At 39.5% G+C, this 21,709-nt stretch overlaps 1 protein-coding gene across 1 annotated transcript; it reads left to right on the plus strand.

Annotated features, from left to right (window-relative positions):
• Positions 1 to 9,394: 9,394 nt before the first annotated feature.
• On the plus strand, positions 9,395 to 20,410 carry LOC127050086 (uncharacterized). The gene is made up of 3 exons (XM_050951618.1): positions 9,395 to 9,832; positions 19,656 to 19,905; positions 20,357 to 20,410. Exons 1-3 carry the CDS (start codon positions 9,513 to 9,515, stop codon positions 20,408 to 20,410), a joined length of 624 nt encoding a protein of 207 aa, XP_050807575.1. The 5' UTR covers positions 9,395 to 9,512.
• The last annotated feature ends 1,299 nt before the right edge of the window (positions 20,411 to 21,709 follow it).

A 21,709-nucleotide genomic window follows, 5' to 3' on the forward strand; every position in this document is an offset into this window, starting at 1 on the left:
TTTGTGATTCCATTTTCAGCTGGTTTGCTGTACATTACCCTCACTAGCACTGAAGAGGAATATGTTTGTCAGCAACACAGTTTGTCATCAATTTAATCCTCTATTCTGTACAAAAAACTATGCTGAGAGATTGTTAAAGCTGTATAGTTAACCAATAAGAAGTAAGGAAATGCCCACATGAAGGTGCTATGCATAACCTTGACTCTGAGCCCTGTGACACATATGTTAATATTGTCTTTAATTACATAATCACATACTATTTCTCAACTAATATATCATACAAACAACTGTTTTCTACAAACTAATATACACGTGTATTATCTTGTAGTATGGTGTATTATTCTGTGTATGCCAGAGTATTTGTAAGTTATTTATAATAGAAGCACAGAAATGACTTCATTAAGGTTTCCCCGCTCCCCTTAAAACTGGGTTTCAACATCTTTGTTTTGTATGAAGCGTACAGAAGTGTTCAGAGTTCTTTTTCAAAGTTACTACAATCTCAAGCTTCCCCTCCTAACACACTATAAACTTAGCATGTGCACATATATCAGCTTTGTATCTTTACTAACATTGCCGGGGTTGTAATTAATTATGCCATAAGGGAAATTCATGTTCTCTGTGTGTTTCCTTATCTGTTGGAGACAGACTGAAGATTTTTGTGACATTACGGAGCGTGTCACTGTCAGTGGAAACATGCTATTTGCATGTTATAGAACATCTCTCAGCCATTCCTTAACTTGGTATTTCCTTGGGTTTTGGAATTTGCATTGGGAATATATCACACTTAAATGTTACCACTTTTAAATAAACTTCTTGTTCATCAGATGTGAAAAGGCATTTAGTGCAGTCTAGTTGAAACCAACAAAAAAATGATCCCAATGTATATAGGAGTTTAGAGTTAAATTGCAACCAGCTTTTCTCTCTACAGAAGATGCTTGTCACAAACATTCGCCTCCAAGTTCCCAGGTCAGATGATAACATTCACAAAGAGCTGTAGCTTTCCAAAGATCTGTATTGTCCTATTTCTAAAAGATTGCAAAGCACTTGACAAAGCCTGACTAAGCCCTATTTTACAGATGGCATAACTGGGAATATAGATTTGAAACACTGTCTGAGAACCCCTTTAGTCTAACAGATGGCACATGGGTCCTTTACATCAAAGTTCAGGGATCTCTTCCCAGCTCTACCACAAGCTTTTTATGCGATACCGAACAAGTCATTAAGACTACATTTTCAGCTGTGACATGTAAATTTGAGTTGCTTCCATTTTTTTGGTGCCCTGCTTGACAGACCTAGTCAGTGTCCCTCCACCCCGCTTTCTGAAAGACCACAGAACAGCCAGAAATTTGCCCTAATGAGGCATCTGATTCTGTAAAATCAGTTCAGATGGCTTTATTCTATCCGTTCCAAGTCTCCCCCACCCAGCTTAGTAGGTGGGCTGAATTGAAAGGAGGTATTTTAAGGATCATTTTGTGTTCTGGTAATCACAGTCTCACAGAATGATCTCCAGGGGACCATTACTTCCAGGGTGTCTCAAGAGTCTTTCTTGTGCTGGGTCAGATCCCAGCCAACCAGAAGACTGGGGAAGTGGAAAGGTAGTTTATAGGCACCTTCCTCCTGTCTGCTCCCAGGTCCTCTGCTAAATGCAGCTAGACTGGAAACAAGGGTGTGGCCTGTAGAGTCTTATTTTCAGAAGTGGTGAGAGCACCCACAATTCCAGCTCAGAACAATGGGATGTTTGATGCATCAGCATCTCCAAAAAAATCAAAGCTGTTTCTTAAGCGTGGCACCCAAAACTCGAAACATCCACAATTATCAGACACTTCTGAAAATGTTGAGCTTCACCTCTCTATCTCAGTTACCTTTGTTGGGAATTGGGGTACTCTTTTTTTGCCTCCCTTCTCGGGGGAGTGGTATGAGTGTTACTAAATAGGCCATGTACTAAATAGTGCTGTGCTACATGTATGGGGTTCTCAAAAGAGACTTAGAGAATTAGGTGCCAAAATTCAATTCAATGGGATTTGGGGCTCATTGGGTGAAATCCTGGCCCCACTGAATTAAATCACAAAACTGCACATTGCAGACAGATTTTAAGCCAGTGTTGGCTGGTTAATAAATAAAGTGAAACCAGTCACATCTCTGCAAATGACCACAAGGAACAAAAATATAGAAAGTCTTTTAGTTTTTATCATCACTCAGGCATCAATCTGGTTTATTACAAATGGAATGCAGTTCAATGAAGTAAAACAGGGGCATCCTAAGTGCAGCCTGCAGACTAAATGTGGCAATGGAATACTAACATGTGGAATGCAGTTGCTTTCCCATTCACTATACTTTATGAAGGGAAGTGGAGCCTGTAGAGACAAGCTGCTGTAACAGGCTGTGGAGCAAATCAATTCTATGCTAATGGCACTTCAAATGTTTCCCATCGCTGGAAAAAAATCAATTTCTCATATGGAGCTATAAGAACAAGAAAATTACTGTCTAGTTGTAATCTGAAAATATATAATTACATATGCAAATTAAGTGCCACTCTTGGGATCCTAGAAAGTAGCCAATGCAACACATTTCTCTCATAAAGCTTGCAGAAGTGTGCGATAAAAATATTATGACTAGAAAGAAAAAGTGATGTTTTTGTGTGTGTAGCTTAAAAGTAAATACTCTGAACCTCACACTGTCTGTTCTGGATTTTGCTTTGAGAAATGCCTGAGTATGAAATAGTAGTGTTTGACTAATATGGACTGAAACTTCAACCCAGGTTCATAGAAAAAAGCTGGAGATAGGACTGCACTTTAAAGAAGCAAATTAGGAATAAGGGAGCGATCTGAATTTCTATTCTGGGATTGGTTCTGAGCAAGGACATGGACAGGCTGATATCACAGCTGTGAAGAGGTATCATCTACATTTCAGCTTGTGTGATCTATTGCTTCCTCTGACAGCCCTTTAACTGTAATTTTGGAAAGGCTTAAAGATTGGAAGCTGCTTTGTGTCTAACCCACTTACATGTAGGAAAAGATCCAAGTAACATCCTGGTAAGAAACAGAGAACTTTCCTGACACGTCATAAAACACAGCAATTGAAACCAGATACCCTATTACAGAGTTCCTTTGGATTGATAAGGGATAATCTATTCTGTGGGATGCTACAGATTCTATGATATTAGTTATCTTCTTTTAAGTAACCAGAAATATGTTCCTCAAAGTACAATTTGTGGATCTTATTATGCTTCTGAAGAACTAAATGTTAGCATAAAGAATTACCAGCAAAAGGCTACCCGTGGTAAATTTACCACAATCTAGAAGTAAACAATTTAGTGAAGAATTCAAGTGAAACAGATTATTAACAATATGGCATAGAGCTAATGAAACTGGAAATCAGGTGCAACTCCAATGTTTTCTTTTAAACAAACTTGAGGCCTGTAAGTAGCCATTTAAAATACAATCCAGGATCTGCTGTTCTGGGCCAAAAGAAGTGAATGGTCACAAAAGGGTTTTTCTTCAAATATTTCTGTATTGTTTCTAAGGTTAAAAAAAATCTCTCTCTTCTGGTTGAGGCAATAACATTAAATATGTGTTTGCAATGTTGTTGTAGCCATGTTGGTCCCAGGACATTAGAGAGACAAGGTGGGTGAGGTAATATCTTTTATTGGACCAGCTTCAGTTGGTGAGAGGCACGCTTTCAAGCAGTACAAAGTTCTCCCTTCCGGAAGAGATGCAAAACCTGCAGACATTTCTCCACTGCTACAATGATCAATACTCCACCACATATATCTTTCAAGATCAATTGGTCCTACATATGCCTATCACAGCACGTGGTATACCTCATTCAGTGCCCTAAATGCCCCTATAAATAACTATGTGGGTGAAACCAGACAATCAGTACGCTCTCAAATGAACTCACGTAGAAAAATGATAAAAGACAAAAACACTGTCTCAGTGCCGAGTGAACACTTTTCACAAAATGATCACTCCATGTCTGACCTCTCAGTCCTCGCCCTCAAAGGAAACATGCACAACACTTCCAAAAGATGAGCCTTCAAACTTTAATTCATAACTTTGCTAAACACTGAAAATCATGGACTCAATAGAGACCCTGGATTTATGGCTTATTATAACAATCTGTAACCACTGACCCCCCACCCATTTTTGTCATATGGTTGCAGGGATATTAAGGGGCACTTCACCTTGAATGGTCCTTTGGAATAATGTTAACTAATGCAAAACAATCTGTTCAACCTTGTATTTAGCTGTGACACTCCGAGGCTGTGTCTACACTACAAAGTTTTGCCAATGCAAGTTATGTTGGCATACAGTCACTGCCATTAATACATCGCTTGTATGTGCATGCTTGGCGCCTGGTGTCAGCACAGCACATACTCATCACGAGTGCTTGTGTTGATACAGTTCAGTGCACCAAGGGTGGGTATCCTAATGTGCAACCTGCCACAGTTTTGGCACTGCATTATGGGACAGAAATGATTTGAGCAGGGATGACTAGGAGCAAGGGGTCAGCTTCCCATAATTAAATGTTCTCCAGAATATAATCTCTATCCCATAATTTCCGCACCTATTTTCAATTTCCTGTGAACCCACAGGGGACTTGATGCTGGACCATCTCTTACAGAAGCATGGAGCCTGAACAGCTCTGCACTATTATTGTGAGCGTTGCAAGCACAGGCTGCACAATCCTCCAGTATTTTCAGAGCTGCAAGAACGGCAAGGAACATGACGATTTCCAGGAGGTCAGTTTGTTGTGGGACATAGTGAGAGCCAGTTGAAGGTGGTTGGTAGCATTCATGGAGTAGCTGCAAAGAGTGGAATTCTGCTTCTGGACTTGAGAAATGAGCACTGGCTGGTCAAACGCCCAACAATATCTTTATAAAGAAAATGATAGAAACCTTGGCTTTTTTACATGAAGGTTTATAACTTCTATAGTATGAATGCCGCAAAATTTGTAGACAAACTGTAAAATTGAAGGATACACAATTATTTTTCAGACCCACAGTTCTCATGTCCTTTGAGGATTCATGTGTGTTTCAATGAGATATTTACATTCAGTGAGATGTTTACATTCTAATGTAAATTGTCTTAGAAGCATCTTAGGGGAAACCACCAATCTTTATAACCCTATGCCCCATGCCCTGTCAAGCAGTTAGACTGTCTGCCCTGTGATGTCATACAGGGCAGGTCTTCATTACATTCTACTAAAAATAATTAGTGAATGACTAGTAAGCATGCTCTGAAGTGATTCTTCCATAGTTTGCCATTAGTTTACAATATTTTTCCTCCAAATCAAGCACTAGTATTCTTGTGCCTACTCTAGTATGAAGACTGTGCATCTGTGGTAAATTTCTGGTTTCAAACATAAGCCTATCTTTCTATGATTATATCTAAAAAGGGGGGTTAATTTATTATTATTTTAACAATGGGAACAGTATAATTTCTCCCATTTGGTATACCTTAAAAAACACCTGAGGGAAATTTGCTTAAACTTTCTTAAAAATAAATCCACCTTTCAGGAAGATATCAAGCATGGAAACTGTCAGTCCAAAGGGCGAATGTTTTGGAAAGTTTATTAGCATGTGAAGGGAGGAGATTGCAGTGGTAAATGTTTTACAGTGTAAAGGTCAGATCCTGAAAAACTGTGAATAATCCTTACACACATAAATTGTCCCACTGAGAACAATTAGTACCTGCAATAATACTGTAATTCTGTTATTCAGAATTATAGTATATTATTTCAATCTCTTTTTAAATCTGAATTTAACACAAAATAACAGCTGAAATTCAGTTGGCCTAAAAATACACATGACGGAGAGATGTTTGCTAAGTAGCTGACTACAGAAGTTGGTCCAATAAAAGACCTTACCTCACTCAACTTGTGTCCCTAATATCCTGGGACCAACACAGCTACAGCATCAATGAAAAATATGGTAACTTTTCTGAAATGTTTTATGTATCTAAAGGGCTGCATCAGTGTAGAAATGTGAACAACAGATTGTTTAATGTCAGTAGGTACCAGTAAGTTTATCTAGTTTGACGTACTGTATAATACAGAGCACAAAACCTCACCCAGCAATTCCTGCTTTTTTTCTATGCTATTAATATGCTGTATCTTTAAATTTCTAGGCGTGTCCCATCCAGTAAATCTTTTTGAAAAAGTTAAATTAAATGGATTGCAGTCTAAACATCAAACTGTGGGAAAAATTTAACTATTTATATCATACATTGAAATGTTAACAATACTCTTTGCCCCATAAATTGCCTTGGGGCTTGATGTGTTTTCATAAGACACTTTGTCATTAACCTCTTTTGCATTTTAGTTTGCAAAAGTATGTTTTATGACAGGTAGTGTATTTTATGTTTAAAGCCATTACATTCAATTAGGAATTGTTTTTATTGTTTAAAAGATTTCTTCTTTCCACACATGCGGTCATGTGCTGCTTTAGGATTTCAGTACTAGGACCAGCCTTAGCTATCTACTGAATGTATGACTGTATATGGTCCTGCAGTTTGAGGGAGCATCTTGCTCATGCCAACAAGCGCTAACATTAGGGCTGACCAGAAAACAATTCCATGTTGTGTAAGATGTCAGGGTTTCAAATTTGGTTTTTGTTTTGATGTGGAACAAAACAGATCTTTTGAGAGAGAGAGAGAGAGAGAGAGAGAGAGAAACGCCCACCCCAGAATAGCCAATGGGTTGGCAATTAGGGCCCTCCCCTGGGAAGTGGGAAAGTCAGGGTAAAGTCCCTCTTCCTAACCAGCAGCCTATTCTCTCTCTCATTTTGATCAGAAATTCCATCCTGGACCTAAGAAACTTTCTCAATGGAAAAAAAATAGTTTCATTAGAAAATTTTCAATCACCTCTGAACTAATGTGACTTTCCCTGCCAGCTGGTCTACCGTGACTTTCTCCATCACTGCTTTGAGAATAGAAGTTCATTTTACCAACCTGAAGCATTCAAAAATCAGGAGATTGACATAAAAATCAAGACATTAGAGCAACTAATACATTTTGTAGGATTATGATTATTATTATTAAGCTTTCTGGAAAATTGCAACAGACACAACTGGAATCTATTTATCCTGGATGGAAGCTCCATCCTAGTACTTTTGACCAATAATTGCAGATTCAGCTTTTCATCTGATTTTAGAGTGATTTCCAAGCCTAAGTGATATGTGAGGGGACATAAATAATTCCAATTATTTATGTAAGTGCATTTACCTGTTTTGTTTTAACTTTTATCAGCTATCTCAAACCCATATAACTGTACCTATTCAGAAGGTCCCAAAGATTCTAGAGACCACCCTGGGAATCTTTTTATATGGGAAATATCTTAAGGTTCAGGCAAGGCCAGTAATGTCTGGATCAAGTTAAATTTCATTTTTGCTTATTCTATGCCCTAAGAATTTTATTTGGTCCTCAAATTCCAATTTATCTTTAAATACAAGGCCAGCTTCTTTGTCTCATAACTTCATTGTTCACCATGTTCTGTTTCATTTCTTGTGTGTACAAGAGCTTCGTCATGACAAAGGATGCCAGGCAAACCTGTCATGATCTGAGACATTCTCTTGAAAAATGTTCTGATATTGAGCATATGTGGAAACGGAGTCAATTCAAACAGTACCCTCCATGTGGGGTGATTAATGTGGTTAGTACTACAGAATTTTTTGCAAGAGTGATTTACCAGGAGCCTATTATAGCTCAGTAATTAGTTTGGCCTCTGATAGTAGAGCTACTGTCCAGCCAATTTCAGGAAGTAGCTCTCTTTCTGTCTCTCTACAACTTTTCTTAGGCAGTGTGAGGTCCACACAAACAAGAATCTTACAAGGGGAGTGTGTACTAAAACTATGTCTGCAAAGCATGGTATAGAAAGAGCCCAGCTTCACTGTCTCAGAGCCAAGATTCTAGAAAAACATCCTTATGCCTTCCATTCTTTGCATTCACTGTCTTTCCAAAGTAGCTCTGTGAGATTTAGAGCGACAGGAGTTGCTGATGGAAACAACTTTCTTTTCTCACTTAACTTGTTACTTGTGTTTTTTTATTATATGTGCTTTCAACTTCTCCACTAGACTACACCCTTTATTGTTGGCAGCTATTGCAGGGGTGTTTTCAATCCCTTTTTACCCAGTGTTTTTTGAAGACCTTGCCCTCTTCTCCCTTCTTCTGTATAAATGAATCAAAAGCATCTAATGCAAAGTCACTGGACCCACCTCAGGATCCCATTCGCTCTTTGCAGGTCTTCATCCTTGGAGCAATAATTCTTGTTCTAAATGTAACATTCTGACCAATATAGGATCTGTGAAGGAAACTCCTCTAAAAGTGTCACTAATGATGATCAGTAAAAGTATCTGACATTCTTCTATCTTCTTGGCTAGACTGGAAGTCAATCAGAACCTTTCATATTCTAATGTGTAGGAAAGATAGAAAATGTGGCAAAAGACCACCTTGGCTTAACCACGAGATCTTGCATGACCTACAAAATAAAAAGGAGTCATATAAAAAATGAAAACTAGGTCAGATTACAAAGGATGAATATAGGCAAACAACACAGGAATGCAGGGGCAAGATTAGAAAGGCAAAGGTACAAAATGAGCTCAAACTAGCTATGGGAATAAAGGGAAACAAGAAGACTTTTTATCAATACATTAGAAGCAAGAGGAAGACCAAGGACAGGGTAGGCCCACTGCTCAGTGAGAAGGGGGAAACAGTAACGGGAGACTTGGAAATGGCAGAGATGCTTAATAACTTCTTTGTTTCAGTCTTCACTGAGAAGTCTGAAGGAATGTCTAATATAGTGAATGCTTATGGGAAGAGGGTAGGTTTAGAAGATAAAATAAAAAAAGAGCAAGTAAAATATCACTTAGAAAAGTTAGATGCCTGCAAGTCACCAGGGCCTGATGAAATACATCCTAGAATACTCAAGGAGTTAACAGAGGAGGTATCCGAGCCTCTAGCTATTATCTTTGGAAAATCATGAGAGACGAGAGAGATTCCAGAAGACTGGAAAAGGGCCAATATAGTGCCCATCTATAAAAAAGGAAATAAAAACAATCCAGGAAACTACAGACCAGTTAATTTAATTTCTGTGCCAGGGAAGATAATGGAGCAAGAAATAATCTGCAAACACTTGGAAGGCGGTATGGTGATAGGGAATAGCCAGCATGGATTTGTAAAGAACAAATCGTGTCAAACCAATCTGAATGCTTTCTTTGATAAGATAATGAGTCTTGTGGATAAGGGAGAAGCGGTGGATGTTGTATACCTAGACTTTAGTAAGTCATTTGATATAGTCTCGCATGATATCCTTATCGATAAACTAGGCAAATACAATTTAGATGGGGTTATTATAAGGTGGGTGCATAACTGGCTGAATACCATATTTAGAGAGTAGTTATTAATGGCTCCCAATCCTGCTGGAAAGGTATAACAAGTGGGGTTCTGCAGGGGTCTGTTTTGGGACCGGCTCTGTTCAATATCTTCATCAATGACTTAGATGTTGGCATAGAAAGTATGCTTATTAAGTTTGCAGAAGATACCAAACTGGGAGGGATTGCAACTGCTTTGGAGGACAGGGTCAAAATTCAAAATGATCTGGACAACTTGGAGAAATGGTCTGAGGTAAACCGGATGAAGTTCAATAAAGACAAATGCAAAGTGCTCCACTTAGGAAGGAACAATCAGTTTCCCACATACAGAATGGGAAGAGACTGTCTAGGAAGGAGTATGGCAGAAAGAGATCTAGGGGTCATAGTGGACCACAAGCTAAATATGAGTCAACAGTGTGATACTGTTGCAAAAAAAGCAAATGTGATTCTGGGATGCATTAACAGGTGTGTTGTAAACAAGACATGAGAAGTCATTCTTCTGCTCTACTCTGCGCTGGTTAGGCCTCAACTGGAGTATTGTGTCCAATTCTGGGCACCGCATTTCAAGAAAGATGTGGAGAAATTGGAGAGGGTCCAGAGAAGAGCAACAAGAATGATTAAAGGTCTTGAGAACATGACCTATGAAGGAAGGCTGAAAGAATTGGGTTTATTTAGTTTGGAAAAGAGAAGACTGAGAGGGGACATGTTAGCAGTTTTCAGGTATCTAAAAGGGTGTCATCAGGAGGAGGGAGAAAACTTGTTCACCTTAGCCTCTAATGATAGAACAAGAAGCAATGGGCTTAAACTGCAGCAAGGGAGATTTAGGTTGGACATTAGGAAAAAGTTCCTAACTGTCAGAGTAGTTTAACACTGGAATACATTGCCTAGGGAGGTTGTGGAATCTCCATCTCTGGAGATATTTAAGAGGAGGTTAGATAAATGTCTATCAGGGATGGTCTAGACAGTATTTGGTCCTGCCATGAGGGCAGGGGACTGGACTCGATGACCTCTCAAGGTCCCTTCCAGTCCTAGAGTCTATGAATCTATGAAAAAAAAATATCTTGGGTACCATAGCCTCAGCTCCCTAAGTTTTCAAAATCAAACTCCTTGGCACTCGACTTAATTTTGGCAAATCTTTCCAGTTCTACTAGTGAGGCTTTTTTGGTTGGTTGTTTCTTGTTTTGTTGTTTGTTCCTCTATAAAAAATGATTTGATTTGCTTCTTTGAGGTAGTGGCAGCTTTTCTCTCTGCATCATGGCAGTTCCTGTCTCTTCAAAGCAGGGGCTAGTTCTGCAACTGACTCTTGTTTGTTATGGAGATAGCCTCAGACAGGTTCTCTTTGTTGCTCTGTAATCAGTCTGGAATGCAGCTGCACTTCCCTTTTGCTTCTCTACATTTTGGCAGGATGGCTATAGTCGTGTATTTACTTCTCTATTTAAAATCTTTATTCGGGTTCCTTTTTCTGACTCGTGCTTGCATGCCTGGTTTTCCTCTTTTTTGCCAGTTCCTTCAGGTACAGATTCTCTCTGCTGTACTTCCTAGTGCAGCATCAGCAGCTCCATCTCTCCTTAACTCCAAACCTTCCCCATTGAATCAACAGTCCTGGCAGCATGTGTCTGTGTCTGTTTATACACAGAACAAGAATAGAAATAGCTTGTGTATTGCTGGTGCCTTCTCACACTTCTTCCCCACCACCACATCTCCACCTTGACCAGAAAGGGATCACCCTTTGGGATGAGAGTAGATTGGTCTCCAGGCCGTTCAGTTTTTGCATCTAAGACTTCCAATAAAGCTGCCAATTACCACCAGCCACGATGCTGCTTTATAGCATGTGGAATGTTTTCTACTAAGAAGCAGGTGGAGATTACCATTATTTTACACACACACACAACCAACCCAACCATCCCTTTACACACTCTTCATGTGACTGGTGTTTGATTTGGTTTGAATTCTGGGTGAGGTTGTACATAGGTATCTGAACTGTTTTGTGTATCACTGGTTTTAGCTCTGTCCTGTCTGAGTGTGAACCTTCTTTCAATTGACTGACCTTTAGGAGCTAATTGATTATTTCAATAAAACCATTATATGCTTGCTTTCTTTGATCTGACCATATCATGACTGGTAAAGAAAAATTACATTCTATAAATATTTAAATTAAAATTCCCTAGGTGTTTTACAGTGAATCTGGAGGTTGGCTCAAGGCAATGAGTTCAAACTACAACATAGCAGATTTAAGTTAAATCTCAGGAAGAACTTCCTAATTATAAGAATAGTAGGACAATGGAACAGACTGCCTGGGGAGATCATGGAAGCTTCTTCACTGGAGATTTTCAGAAAGAGGATGGATAGCCATCTGTCTTGGATGGTTTAGACACAACAAATCATGCCTCTTGGCAAGGATTTAGACTTTATGACCATCATGGTCCCTTCTAACCTTATAGTTCTATTATTCTATGATTCTAAATCCTATTCCTGCCCACAATGGACACAGATCCTCAGCAGAGATTTCTGAGAATGGTTTCCAAGTCAGAAATTTCTCTCCATTCTCTACTAGCATTAGAATCTGAGCCCTCATTTCACTCCCTGATTCACTGTAGCAAATCCTGTAGACCTTTCTCTGCAATCAGTGGGAGATTAATTGGCAGAGATTAGCTGGACATAGGTATTGAAACATTTAGTACTCTTTTGCACCAGTCTATAACAATCGCTGGCTCCTTCAGGGATTAGCTGGGCAAACATGCCTTCCCCACTAATCAGCATCAGAAAAAATTAAAAAGCTCCACTCGGGACTGATTCTTCAATGGGTGTGTAGGTTATTCTAGGGCCTGATATGCCTTGAAATTCAGAGGGTTCCTCAATATCATGGCATCTTCTGAGATCAATCAGGCTTCATAATGAGATAAGATGCCATGGTCAGTGCAGCAGTAACAGTAATTGTAGGTGGTGGAAACTTTTCATAGAACCACAGAAATGTAGGCTTGGAACGTACCTAGAAAGGTTATCTAGTCCATCCCCTCAGCCCTCCTCCGCATACGGAATCAAGGCCAAATATACCTAGACCATCCCCATCAGGTGCTTGCCTCATCTTTCCTTAATGTCCAATGATTGTGATTCAACAAACTCTGTTGGTAACATATTTCAGTACTTAACTATCCTTATAGTTAGAAAGTTTTTCCTAATACTTAACCTAAATTTCCCTTTCTGTAGATTAAGACCATTACTACTTGTTCTGCCTTCAGTCGACATGGAGGACAATTGATCACTGTCCTCTTTATAGCAGCCATTAACGTATTTGAAGACTTATCAGGTTCCCCCTCATTCTTCTTTTCTAAAGATTAAACATCCCAATTTTTTTTTAACCTTTCCTCATGGGTCAGATTTTCTAAAGTTTTCATCATTTTTGTTGCTCTCTTGTGGTCTCTCCAATTTGTGCACATCTTTATGAAAGTGTGATGCCCACAATAGGACACAATACTCCAGCTGAGACATCACCAGTGCCAAGTACAGTAGGACAATTCCTCCTGTGTATGAGATACAAAATGGGATATAACTAGCTAGGCAGTATTAGTGTTGAAAAGGATCTAGGGATTATAGTTGATAACAAATTGAATATGTGTCAACAGTGTGATCAGTTATGAAAAAGGCTAATATCATTCTGGAGTGTCTTAAAGGAGTATTGTATTTGTATATTTGGATTTTATCTTCCTATATGTGATACTTTGCACTTTATTATATTTTATCTTGTTGATTTCAGACCAATTCTCCAATTTATCAAGGTAATTCTTAATTCTAATCTTGTCCTCCAAAGTTCTTGCAACCCATCGCAGACTGGTGTCATCCACTCATTTTATATGTATACTCTCCACCCTATTATCCAAGTTATTAATGAAAATACTGACTAGTGCTGGAACCAGCACAGACCCCTGTGGAAACCCACTAGATATGACCTCCCAGTTTGACAGCAAACCATTGATAATTACTCTTTGAGTATGTTTTTTCAACCAGTTGTGCACCCACTTTATAGTAATTTCAGCTAGCCCACATTTCACTAGTTTGCTTATGAGAATGTCATGTGGGACTAGGTCAAAAACTTTACTAAAATCAAAATGAATGAAATCTACAGCTTCCCCCTCATCCACTAGTCCAGTAACTCAGTCAAAGAAGTTGGTTTGACATGATATGTTCTTGACAAATCCATGTTGGTTATTCCTTATAACTCTATTATCCTCTAGGTGCTTACAGATTGATTGTACCCATACTTTACAAGTATCAAAGTTAGGATGACTGGTCTATAATTTCCCAGGTCCTCTTTGTTCGCCTTTGTACAGACAGGCAAATATAGTACCTTTCTTCAGTCCTCTGGGAACTAACTCATCCTCCAGGAGTTCTTGGAGATAATCACTAATGGTTCTAAGAGAGCCTCAGCTAGTTCTTTATGTATGCTAAGTATGCTAGGGTAAGTTTCGTCAGCTCTGCTGACTTGAATACATCTAATTTATTTATCTAATTTGGGTCCTGCTGATGAATGTGGAGGGTTGGCAGACAGCATTTGCCCTTGACATCCTGTGGTTTGGGAGGGGAGCAGGCTTACTTTCCCTGTCCCCACAAAGTCAGGAGTTGTCAAAGTAACACTCATTAATCTGGGAGGCCACGTGTGTCTTCAAGTGGAATACAGCAAGGATTCAAGCTTATAACACAGCAGATTCCTAGTGGACTATATAGCCAAAAATCAGATAATTAAAAATATAGAGAGATAGGAATTAAAGTTGGGCAAATAATGGGAAACATTTTCAGCAAAAAGTCATGGAAAAATAAGACAAATTATTCAAAATAAAAGATCTGATCAGCTCTAACATGGATATAAATTTTTGTGTGTATAAAAAAGGCTTATTTGATGGCTTATTTCCATTCATGTTTATCTAAAACCCACTTACCTGCTTTGCCAATTTATCTTTTAACCCTACCTCTTATCATAAGATATGTCTAGTTGTCTATTGTTTACTTTTATTTTGTCTTCTTCTGTGGCTACACCTGGCAACATATTCAGTATGTTTACTGCTGCTTGAGTGAAACAGCACTGACAGAATTATCTATTTCTGCATATAGACTGCAGACTCACCCCTGCGGTGCCTCCTGCTGGTCTCTTAAAGAATTAGCTCAATTTCCAGCCCGGAGCACCCTCTGCACGCTGGTGATCTGCCTTACCGCTTGCTGTTGGCCCCCATGTTCCTCCCAGGACCCAGTGCCCCTTTATCTGGGGTGCTGGCCCATGGCCAAAACCCCTCAGTCTAACAGTCTCCTTTCCCCAGGGAACTCCTACCTTCTATCCCCACCTCACCTCAGTATCAGGCTACTACCAGTCATCGTCTAGCCCCCACACCCTGGGGCAGACTGCAGTATCAGCCAACTCATCACTGGCAAGGTTGGGTTTGGACCTGCTGCCTTTGCCTACGCCTGGGCTGCCCTCTGCAACCCCCAGTAGCTGTTGCCTTCTACTAGGCCGCAGCCTGTGGCTTTCCATGCTGGAGCTCCCCAGTTCCTCTGCCTTTCCTCAGCCCTGCTCCACTCAGGTACCCTGTCTCCAGCTTCCTGCAGCCAAGCCCTTCTCCCTCTACAGGCAGAGGGATACTGTTTGGACTCCTGGCTCACAGCCTTTTTACACAGGCCAGGTGTGGCCTGATTGGGGCATGGCCCAGCTGCTTCCCCAATCAGCCTAGCTTTTAGAGCTGCAGCCCTCTCCAGGGCTGCTTTTTAAGCCCCTCAGGGCAGGAGCAAGTAACCACCCTGCTACACTGCATTACATGTGAATATTAAAAAAGGAGGAAGGTTTTTTAGATTTGACTGTATGCTGAGTCCATCGTGAACACACTTATTCATAAAGACCTCCTGGCCTGGAGGCCATCACAAGGTGTAGGTACCTCAAAGTGTAACCTTCTTAAACAGGCAGTAATTAATCTTGGAGTATCATGGAGACAATCATTGAAGTCTCCCAGGAGAAGAAGGCATTTTGTACTCTACTTTTTACTACTGTACTCTACCACTGGTGCTACCTGAGGTATTTTCTACCTTTGTTCACTGAAAGGAGAATACCTTGTTCACAAGGAGCATAAATGAACATCCTAAGGGAAGTAGGTAAAATATATATTATACCTAAAGAAAAGGCAGCTTGGTGTAAAGAAAAGATGAACCCCACTTGTTATGGCACGGATATGAGTAACTTGGAGATTCCCTGTTTATCTTCATATTATAAATAAATTGTATCATAAGGACATGGCCGGTCACCTCCTCATTACTTTAACTGTGTGCTGTACAGTGCCCTCTGTTTGCTTATTCTTTTTAGCGTGTAACCGGTTGAGGGCAGAGGTTTTGCCTTCCTGTGTGTTTCTAGTAGAAGCAAAAAATATAATAAATAATGGTGATAATAAAGATTATCTGTGCTATCATTGTCCAGAAGGATATGAAGAAAAGCCAGAGTAGGGTCCCATGCACATTCAGATGCCAGTTGCTGTCAGCATTAAAAAATAAATATTTATACATTTTCTTTAGTGCTAGTAAATTATTTTAAACTACCGTAAATAGATGGAACACTTTAAATAAGTGTTGTTTTGAGAATTTTTTTCATCCTTCTCATTGATCTGGTGAGAAACACAAACAAAATGAATGTATATACTTACAGTATAATGATATGCTCTAAATTGTCCACTATGTCTGTTTTCTGCACATTCCATACAGACTGATGTTCCCATTTATTGGGCATATTGAATTTCTCCTGGTCTTGCCTATTATTAGAATTTACAGAGAGAATAGAGATAAATGTTGTTAGCAATGAAGTTTGTGAGCTACATAGCTGTACATCAGACCAAACATTCCTTTGCTATGATGAATGACTTCCTTTCAGCTTTAAACTTCTGAGACAACTGTTTATATTTCATTTCAAGTTCGCTTTAATCCATATTTGAAGGCACCAAATCTATATTCAAGATCATGTCTCTTGTGTTGGTGTCAGATCATAATTTGAGTGGGAAAATAAAGGCAAATTAAATACTTTGTTTAGGAAGCTGATCATTTTAATGTGCTAATATCACATTCTGTATGGAATTGTATAGCTGCTCCAGACACTAACATCCATTGCTATTGTTTATACTCAGTTTATGTTCTGTGGTTAAGGATCATTTTCATTATGGTAAGTGGTAGTTTAGACAAGCAGAATAGGACATAAGAGTTTGAGGACAAAGGTAAACTTTAATGCCTTATAGGTCAGGTCTACATAGGGTGACCAGATGTCCTGATTTTATAGAGACAGTCCAGATTTTTGGGTCTTTTTCTTATATAGACTCCTATTACCCCCCACCCCCGTCCTGATTTTTCACACTTGCTGTCTGGTCACCCTAGGTCTACACTACAGACCTCTATTGGTATTGTCACTCTGTCTGGAGTGGCTCACAACTGTGAGTGCCTACCTCATGGCAGAAAGAAAACAGAGGAGACACTCCAAGCTGATGGTGTGTTTTATAATTAGATTTCACCAAGCCAGTAACAAATCTGAACTCCTGGATCACTGCCAGTATCTTACCATGGAGTCACAGATAGTCCTTCTAGACTCTCCAATCTATCTTGCCACCCAGACAAGCTGGACTTTGTGATAAAAGATAACTTACACCAAAAATCACACCACATCAGGTTGCTTCCAGTCCCAAGTGACCATTCACTTACCCCAAAGCACTTGGTACTCCAGAATTTACACCAGACACAACTAGTAAACTAACTAAAGATTTATTAGTGAAGAAAAGGAAATGAGGGTTATTGAGAAGATAAAGCAGGTAGCTATATGCACAGGTGAGTCACAGTTTGTAATTCCAAATGGTGAAGTGATGTAATAAACTGCCAGTTTCCTAAAAGTCTGTTCAGGGTACCCAGATTACCTTTGGCGATCTTAGCTGTGCATCTGGTACACTTTCCTATAAGAGTCCAAACAGTCCACAGATGCAGGATCTTTCGTTGAATCCAGACTTATAGCTTCTTCTCACAAAAAAAATTCTGACAGGGCCACGTGGGCTTTTCCTTTGATGACAGTTAGGAATGCATTTTGAGTCTTTGATCTCTGATCATCACACACAAAACCCACTTGCTTTGAAATTAGAACTTTTCTGTTAAAGTTCTTCATTTGCATTCCACAAGGCCTCTTCCTGTTTGATGGATTATTTCGTTAGAGGGTTATGAACAATGTAAATGTTTCCTATTACATTATAACAGGATACAGATAAGTGAGAACAATGCAACTAACATCCCACTAGTTTTCATGAAGCCTAAACATCAAATACACTCTTTTACATTTATCAATCACTTTGATCTATACTAACACACAAGTGCATTGACCTGGGCCTTCCGCATAAGCTGACGCCTCGTTTACCAGTGTCACAGGTATAACTATATCGCTCAGGGGTGTGAAAAATCCACTCCCCTGAGTGATGTAGTTATACTGATAAACCCCCGCCCCCAATGTAGACAGCACTATGTTGATGGGAGAGATTCTCCTATCAGTGTAGGAGCGTCTTCACATAAGTACTACCATTTCACCGATGCAGCGTTTTAAGTGTAGACCTGCCCTTTCTGATGCTATCTTCTGGGGTTGGGGATGAAGAGGCTGTTTAACTTTTAACACTCCTTCCCTTTCATCTCTGCATAATAGACAACTGTCTTCTCCCACACATTCAGGAATAGCTATCTGACTTGCCCCTCCCATCCTTTGTCTTCAGAATAGCCACCAAGTCTATAACTGCCTATCCCCTGAAAACGACAATGTCTTTGAGGGATGATGCAGCAGCAGGAGTTGGAAAGATCCTGCTATCTTTTTACAGAAGTCCACCAACTCTGGGGCCAAGATGCCTGAAAATACACTGGACTAAAATAAATTCACATTATCTTAAAATAAAAAGGCGTCATATAAAAAATGGAAACTAGGTCAGATTACAAAGGATGAATATAGGCAAATAACACAGGAATGCAGGGGCAAGATTAGAAAGGCAAAGGCACAAAGTGAACTCAAACTAGCTATGGGAATAAAGGGAAACAAGAAGACTTTTTATCAATACATTAGAAGCAAGAGGAAGACCAAGGACAGGGTAGGCCCACTGCTCAGTGAGAAGGGGGAAACAGTAACGGGAGACTTGGAAATGGCAGAGATGCTTAATAACTTCTTTGTTTCAGTCTTCACTGAGAAGTCTGAAGGAATGTCTAATATAGTGAATGCTTATGGGAAGAGGGTAGGTTTAGAAGATAAAATAAAAAAAGAGCAAGTAAAATATCACTTAGAAAAGTTAGATGCCTGCAAGTCACCAGGGCCTGATGAAATGCATCCTAGAATACTCAAGGAGTTAATAGAAGAGGTATCTGAGCCTCTAGCTATTATCTTTGGGAAATCATGGGAGACGGGGGAGATTCCAGAAGACTGGAAGGGGGCAAATATAGTGTCCATCTATAAAAAGGGAAATAAAAACAACCCAGGAAACTACAGACCAGTTAGTTTAACTTCTGTGCCAGGGAAGATAATGGAGCAGGTAATTAAAGAAATCATCTGCAAACACTTGGAAGGTGGTAAGGTGATAGGGAATAGCCAGCATGGATTTGTAAAGAACAAATCGTGTCAAACTAATCTGATAGCGTTCTTTGATAGGATAACGAGCCTTGTGGATAAGGGAGAAGCGGTGGATGTGATATACCTAGACTTTAGTAAGGCATTTGATACGGTCTCGCATGATATTCTTATAGATAAACTAGGAAAGTACAATTTAGATGGGGCTACTATAAGGTGGGTGCATAACTGGCTGGATAACCGTACTCAGAGAGTAGTTGTTAATGGCTCCCAATCCTACTGGAAAGGTATAACAAGTGGGGTTCCGCAGGGGTCTGTTTTGGGACCGGTTCTGTTCAATATCTTCATCAACGATTTAGATGTTGGCATAGAAAGTACGCTTATTAAGTTTGCGGACGATACCAACCTGGGAGGGATTGCAACTGCTTTGGAGGACAGGGTCAAAATTCAAAATGATCTGGACAAATTGGAGAAATGGTCTGAGGTAAACAGGATGAAGTTCAATAAAGATAAATGCAAAGTGCTCCACTTAGGAAGGAACAATCAGTTTCACACATACAGAATGGGAGGAGACTGTCTAGGAAGGAGTATGGCAGAAAGAGATCTAGGGGTCATAGTAGACCACAAGCTTAATATGAGTCAACAGTGTGATACTGTTGCAAAAAAAGCAAACGTGATTCTGGGATGCATTAACAGGTGTGTTGTAAACAAGACACGAGAAGTCATTCTTCCACTTTACTCTGCGCTGGTCAGGCCTCAGCTGGAGTATTGTGTCCAGTTCTGGGCACCGCATTTCACGAAAGATGTGGAGAAATTGGAGAGGGTCCAGAGAAGAGCAACAAGAATGATTAAAGGTCTTGAGAACATGACCTATGAAGGAAGGCTGAAGGAATTGGGTTTGTTTAGTTTGGAAAAGAGAAGACTGAGAGGGGTAGCAGTTTTCATGGTATCTAAAAGGGTGTCATCAGGAGGAGGGAGAAAACTTGTTCACCTTAGCCTCCAATGATAGAACAAGAAGCAATGGGCTTAAACTGCAGCAAGGGAGATTTAGGTTGGACATTAGGAAAAAGTTTCTAACTGTCAGGGTAGTTAAACACTGGAATAGATTGCCTAGGGAAGTTGTGGAATCTCCATATCTGGAGATATTTAAGAGGAGGTTAGATAAATGTCTATTAGGGATTGTCTAGACAATATTTGGTCCTGCCATGAGGGCAGGGGACTGGACTCGATAACCTCTCGAGGTCCCTTCCAGTCCTAGAGTCTATGAATCTATGAATCTATGAATCTTCAACTGACTGACCCTCCTAAATTTTGAGAACATTCAAATATTAAACATTTTCTAAGTATACTTATATTTTGTAGAATTTCTGTTTCCACTTGGTTTATTTGTTCTACAGTCTTGTGATGAGAATTGCCATGGATATTTGTACCTGGAAGATGTTATTTCCTAAACCTAGACTAATCACACCACAAAACTCAATCCTTTTCCATCTCATCATTCCCATCTATAATCAAATCCACAGAAACTAAATAAAATGACGTGTTTAGCAGCAAGATCCAGATCCTAAATCGTTGGCTCAGTGAATTGGCTCTCATATAAGTATATTAGACACCTTCATAGGATTTACATTCAATTGAAAGGTAGCAAAATTGTGGTACAGGCTAGATCATGTAGTAACAGGCCGCTCAAAAGTCAGCTGTACACAGTATTTTACCTTCTCACTCTGCCTCCAGATACATAGTAATATGGTCCTCGTTATCAAAGGCTCCTCAGATCTGCAGAGGTGAGCATGAAATATGGTGCAATGCTAGCTAATTTTTAACAAGGGCACTTTTTTGGGAATTCACTGGGGATTGAACACAAGGGCTTTGTAGGACCACAGTGGCCTTTTGTATTTCATGGAAGACTATTGAAAAATGCTGTGGATAATGAATAGAAGTTTTTTCCTTTGCAGGTAAACAACCAGAGGTTTATCATTTGATTACTGTGTAGCTCAGTGAGACATTTTCCTTTTTCTGATACAGTGTTTATGATGTACTAACCTTGCAAAGCATTTGTAACTATTCAGCATATAGAACCAAATCTGATTTTGTCCCCAAGCCTTTGATAATACTGTTAAGGAAACTTTTGATGGACTTTAATTCATAGGGCTACGGTACAAAAGAAATATTCTCATTATATTTCTTATAGGTCTGTCTTCATCCTTCCGTAGCATGCATCCTTTACAGTCACAAAGAAGCTGAGAAGCTTATTTAATTTCCATAGAACCCTAGTGATGTAATCCCCATTAAAGTCTATAAAACTTTTCCATACTAGATACTGACTGAAAACCCATAGACTTGGTAGCACTTATCAGGGAGCATAATCCTTGGTCTGGAATGGTAACAACCATATTGTCAGGTGTGCCAAATTGAAAATGTTTCCTGAAATGCTTTAACTATTCTTATGAGACAGCCTAAAATGTATAAAATATGAACTAATAAAATAAAATATGTTGGGTGATATGAAGTGTATGAGCCCAGTCCATAAAAACTAGCATGAACTTTTCAAAGCTGATCAGTATATGTGGAGTGGTGCAGCAATTTCAACAGCACTTCAGTCTAGTTTGACCATTAAACATATTAGCTCATTTTAAAACAAAAATTGACATTCTAATCTAGGTAAATCAAATCATACCTCGTTACTGCATTTCTACCATTCTTCTCACAGTCATGCTATCACACCTCCAGTGGAAGAAGGGCATTACTGT

The sequence above is a fragment of the Gopherus flavomarginatus genome, chromosome 4 (genome assembly GCF_025201925.1).
Source record: "Gopherus flavomarginatus isolate rGopFla2 chromosome 4, rGopFla2.mat.asm, whole genome shotgun sequence".
Classification (NCBI taxonomy): Eukaryota; Metazoa; Chordata; order Testudines; family Testudinidae; genus Gopherus; species Gopherus flavomarginatus.

Coding starts and splice junctions, on each gene's coding strand:
- LOC127050086 (XM_050951618.1), top strand. CDS start 9,513: ATGCTTATTAAGTTTGCAGAAGATACCAAACTGGGAGGGATTGCAACT. Junction 9,833..19,655: donor ATTCTGGGATGCATTAACAG/GTGTGTTGTAAA, acceptor ATGCATTAACAG/GTGTGTTGTAAACAAGACAC. Junction 19,906..20,356: donor GAGGGGTAGCAGTTTTCATG/GTATCTAAAAGG, acceptor TTTGTTCTACAG/TCTTGTGATGAGAATTGCCA.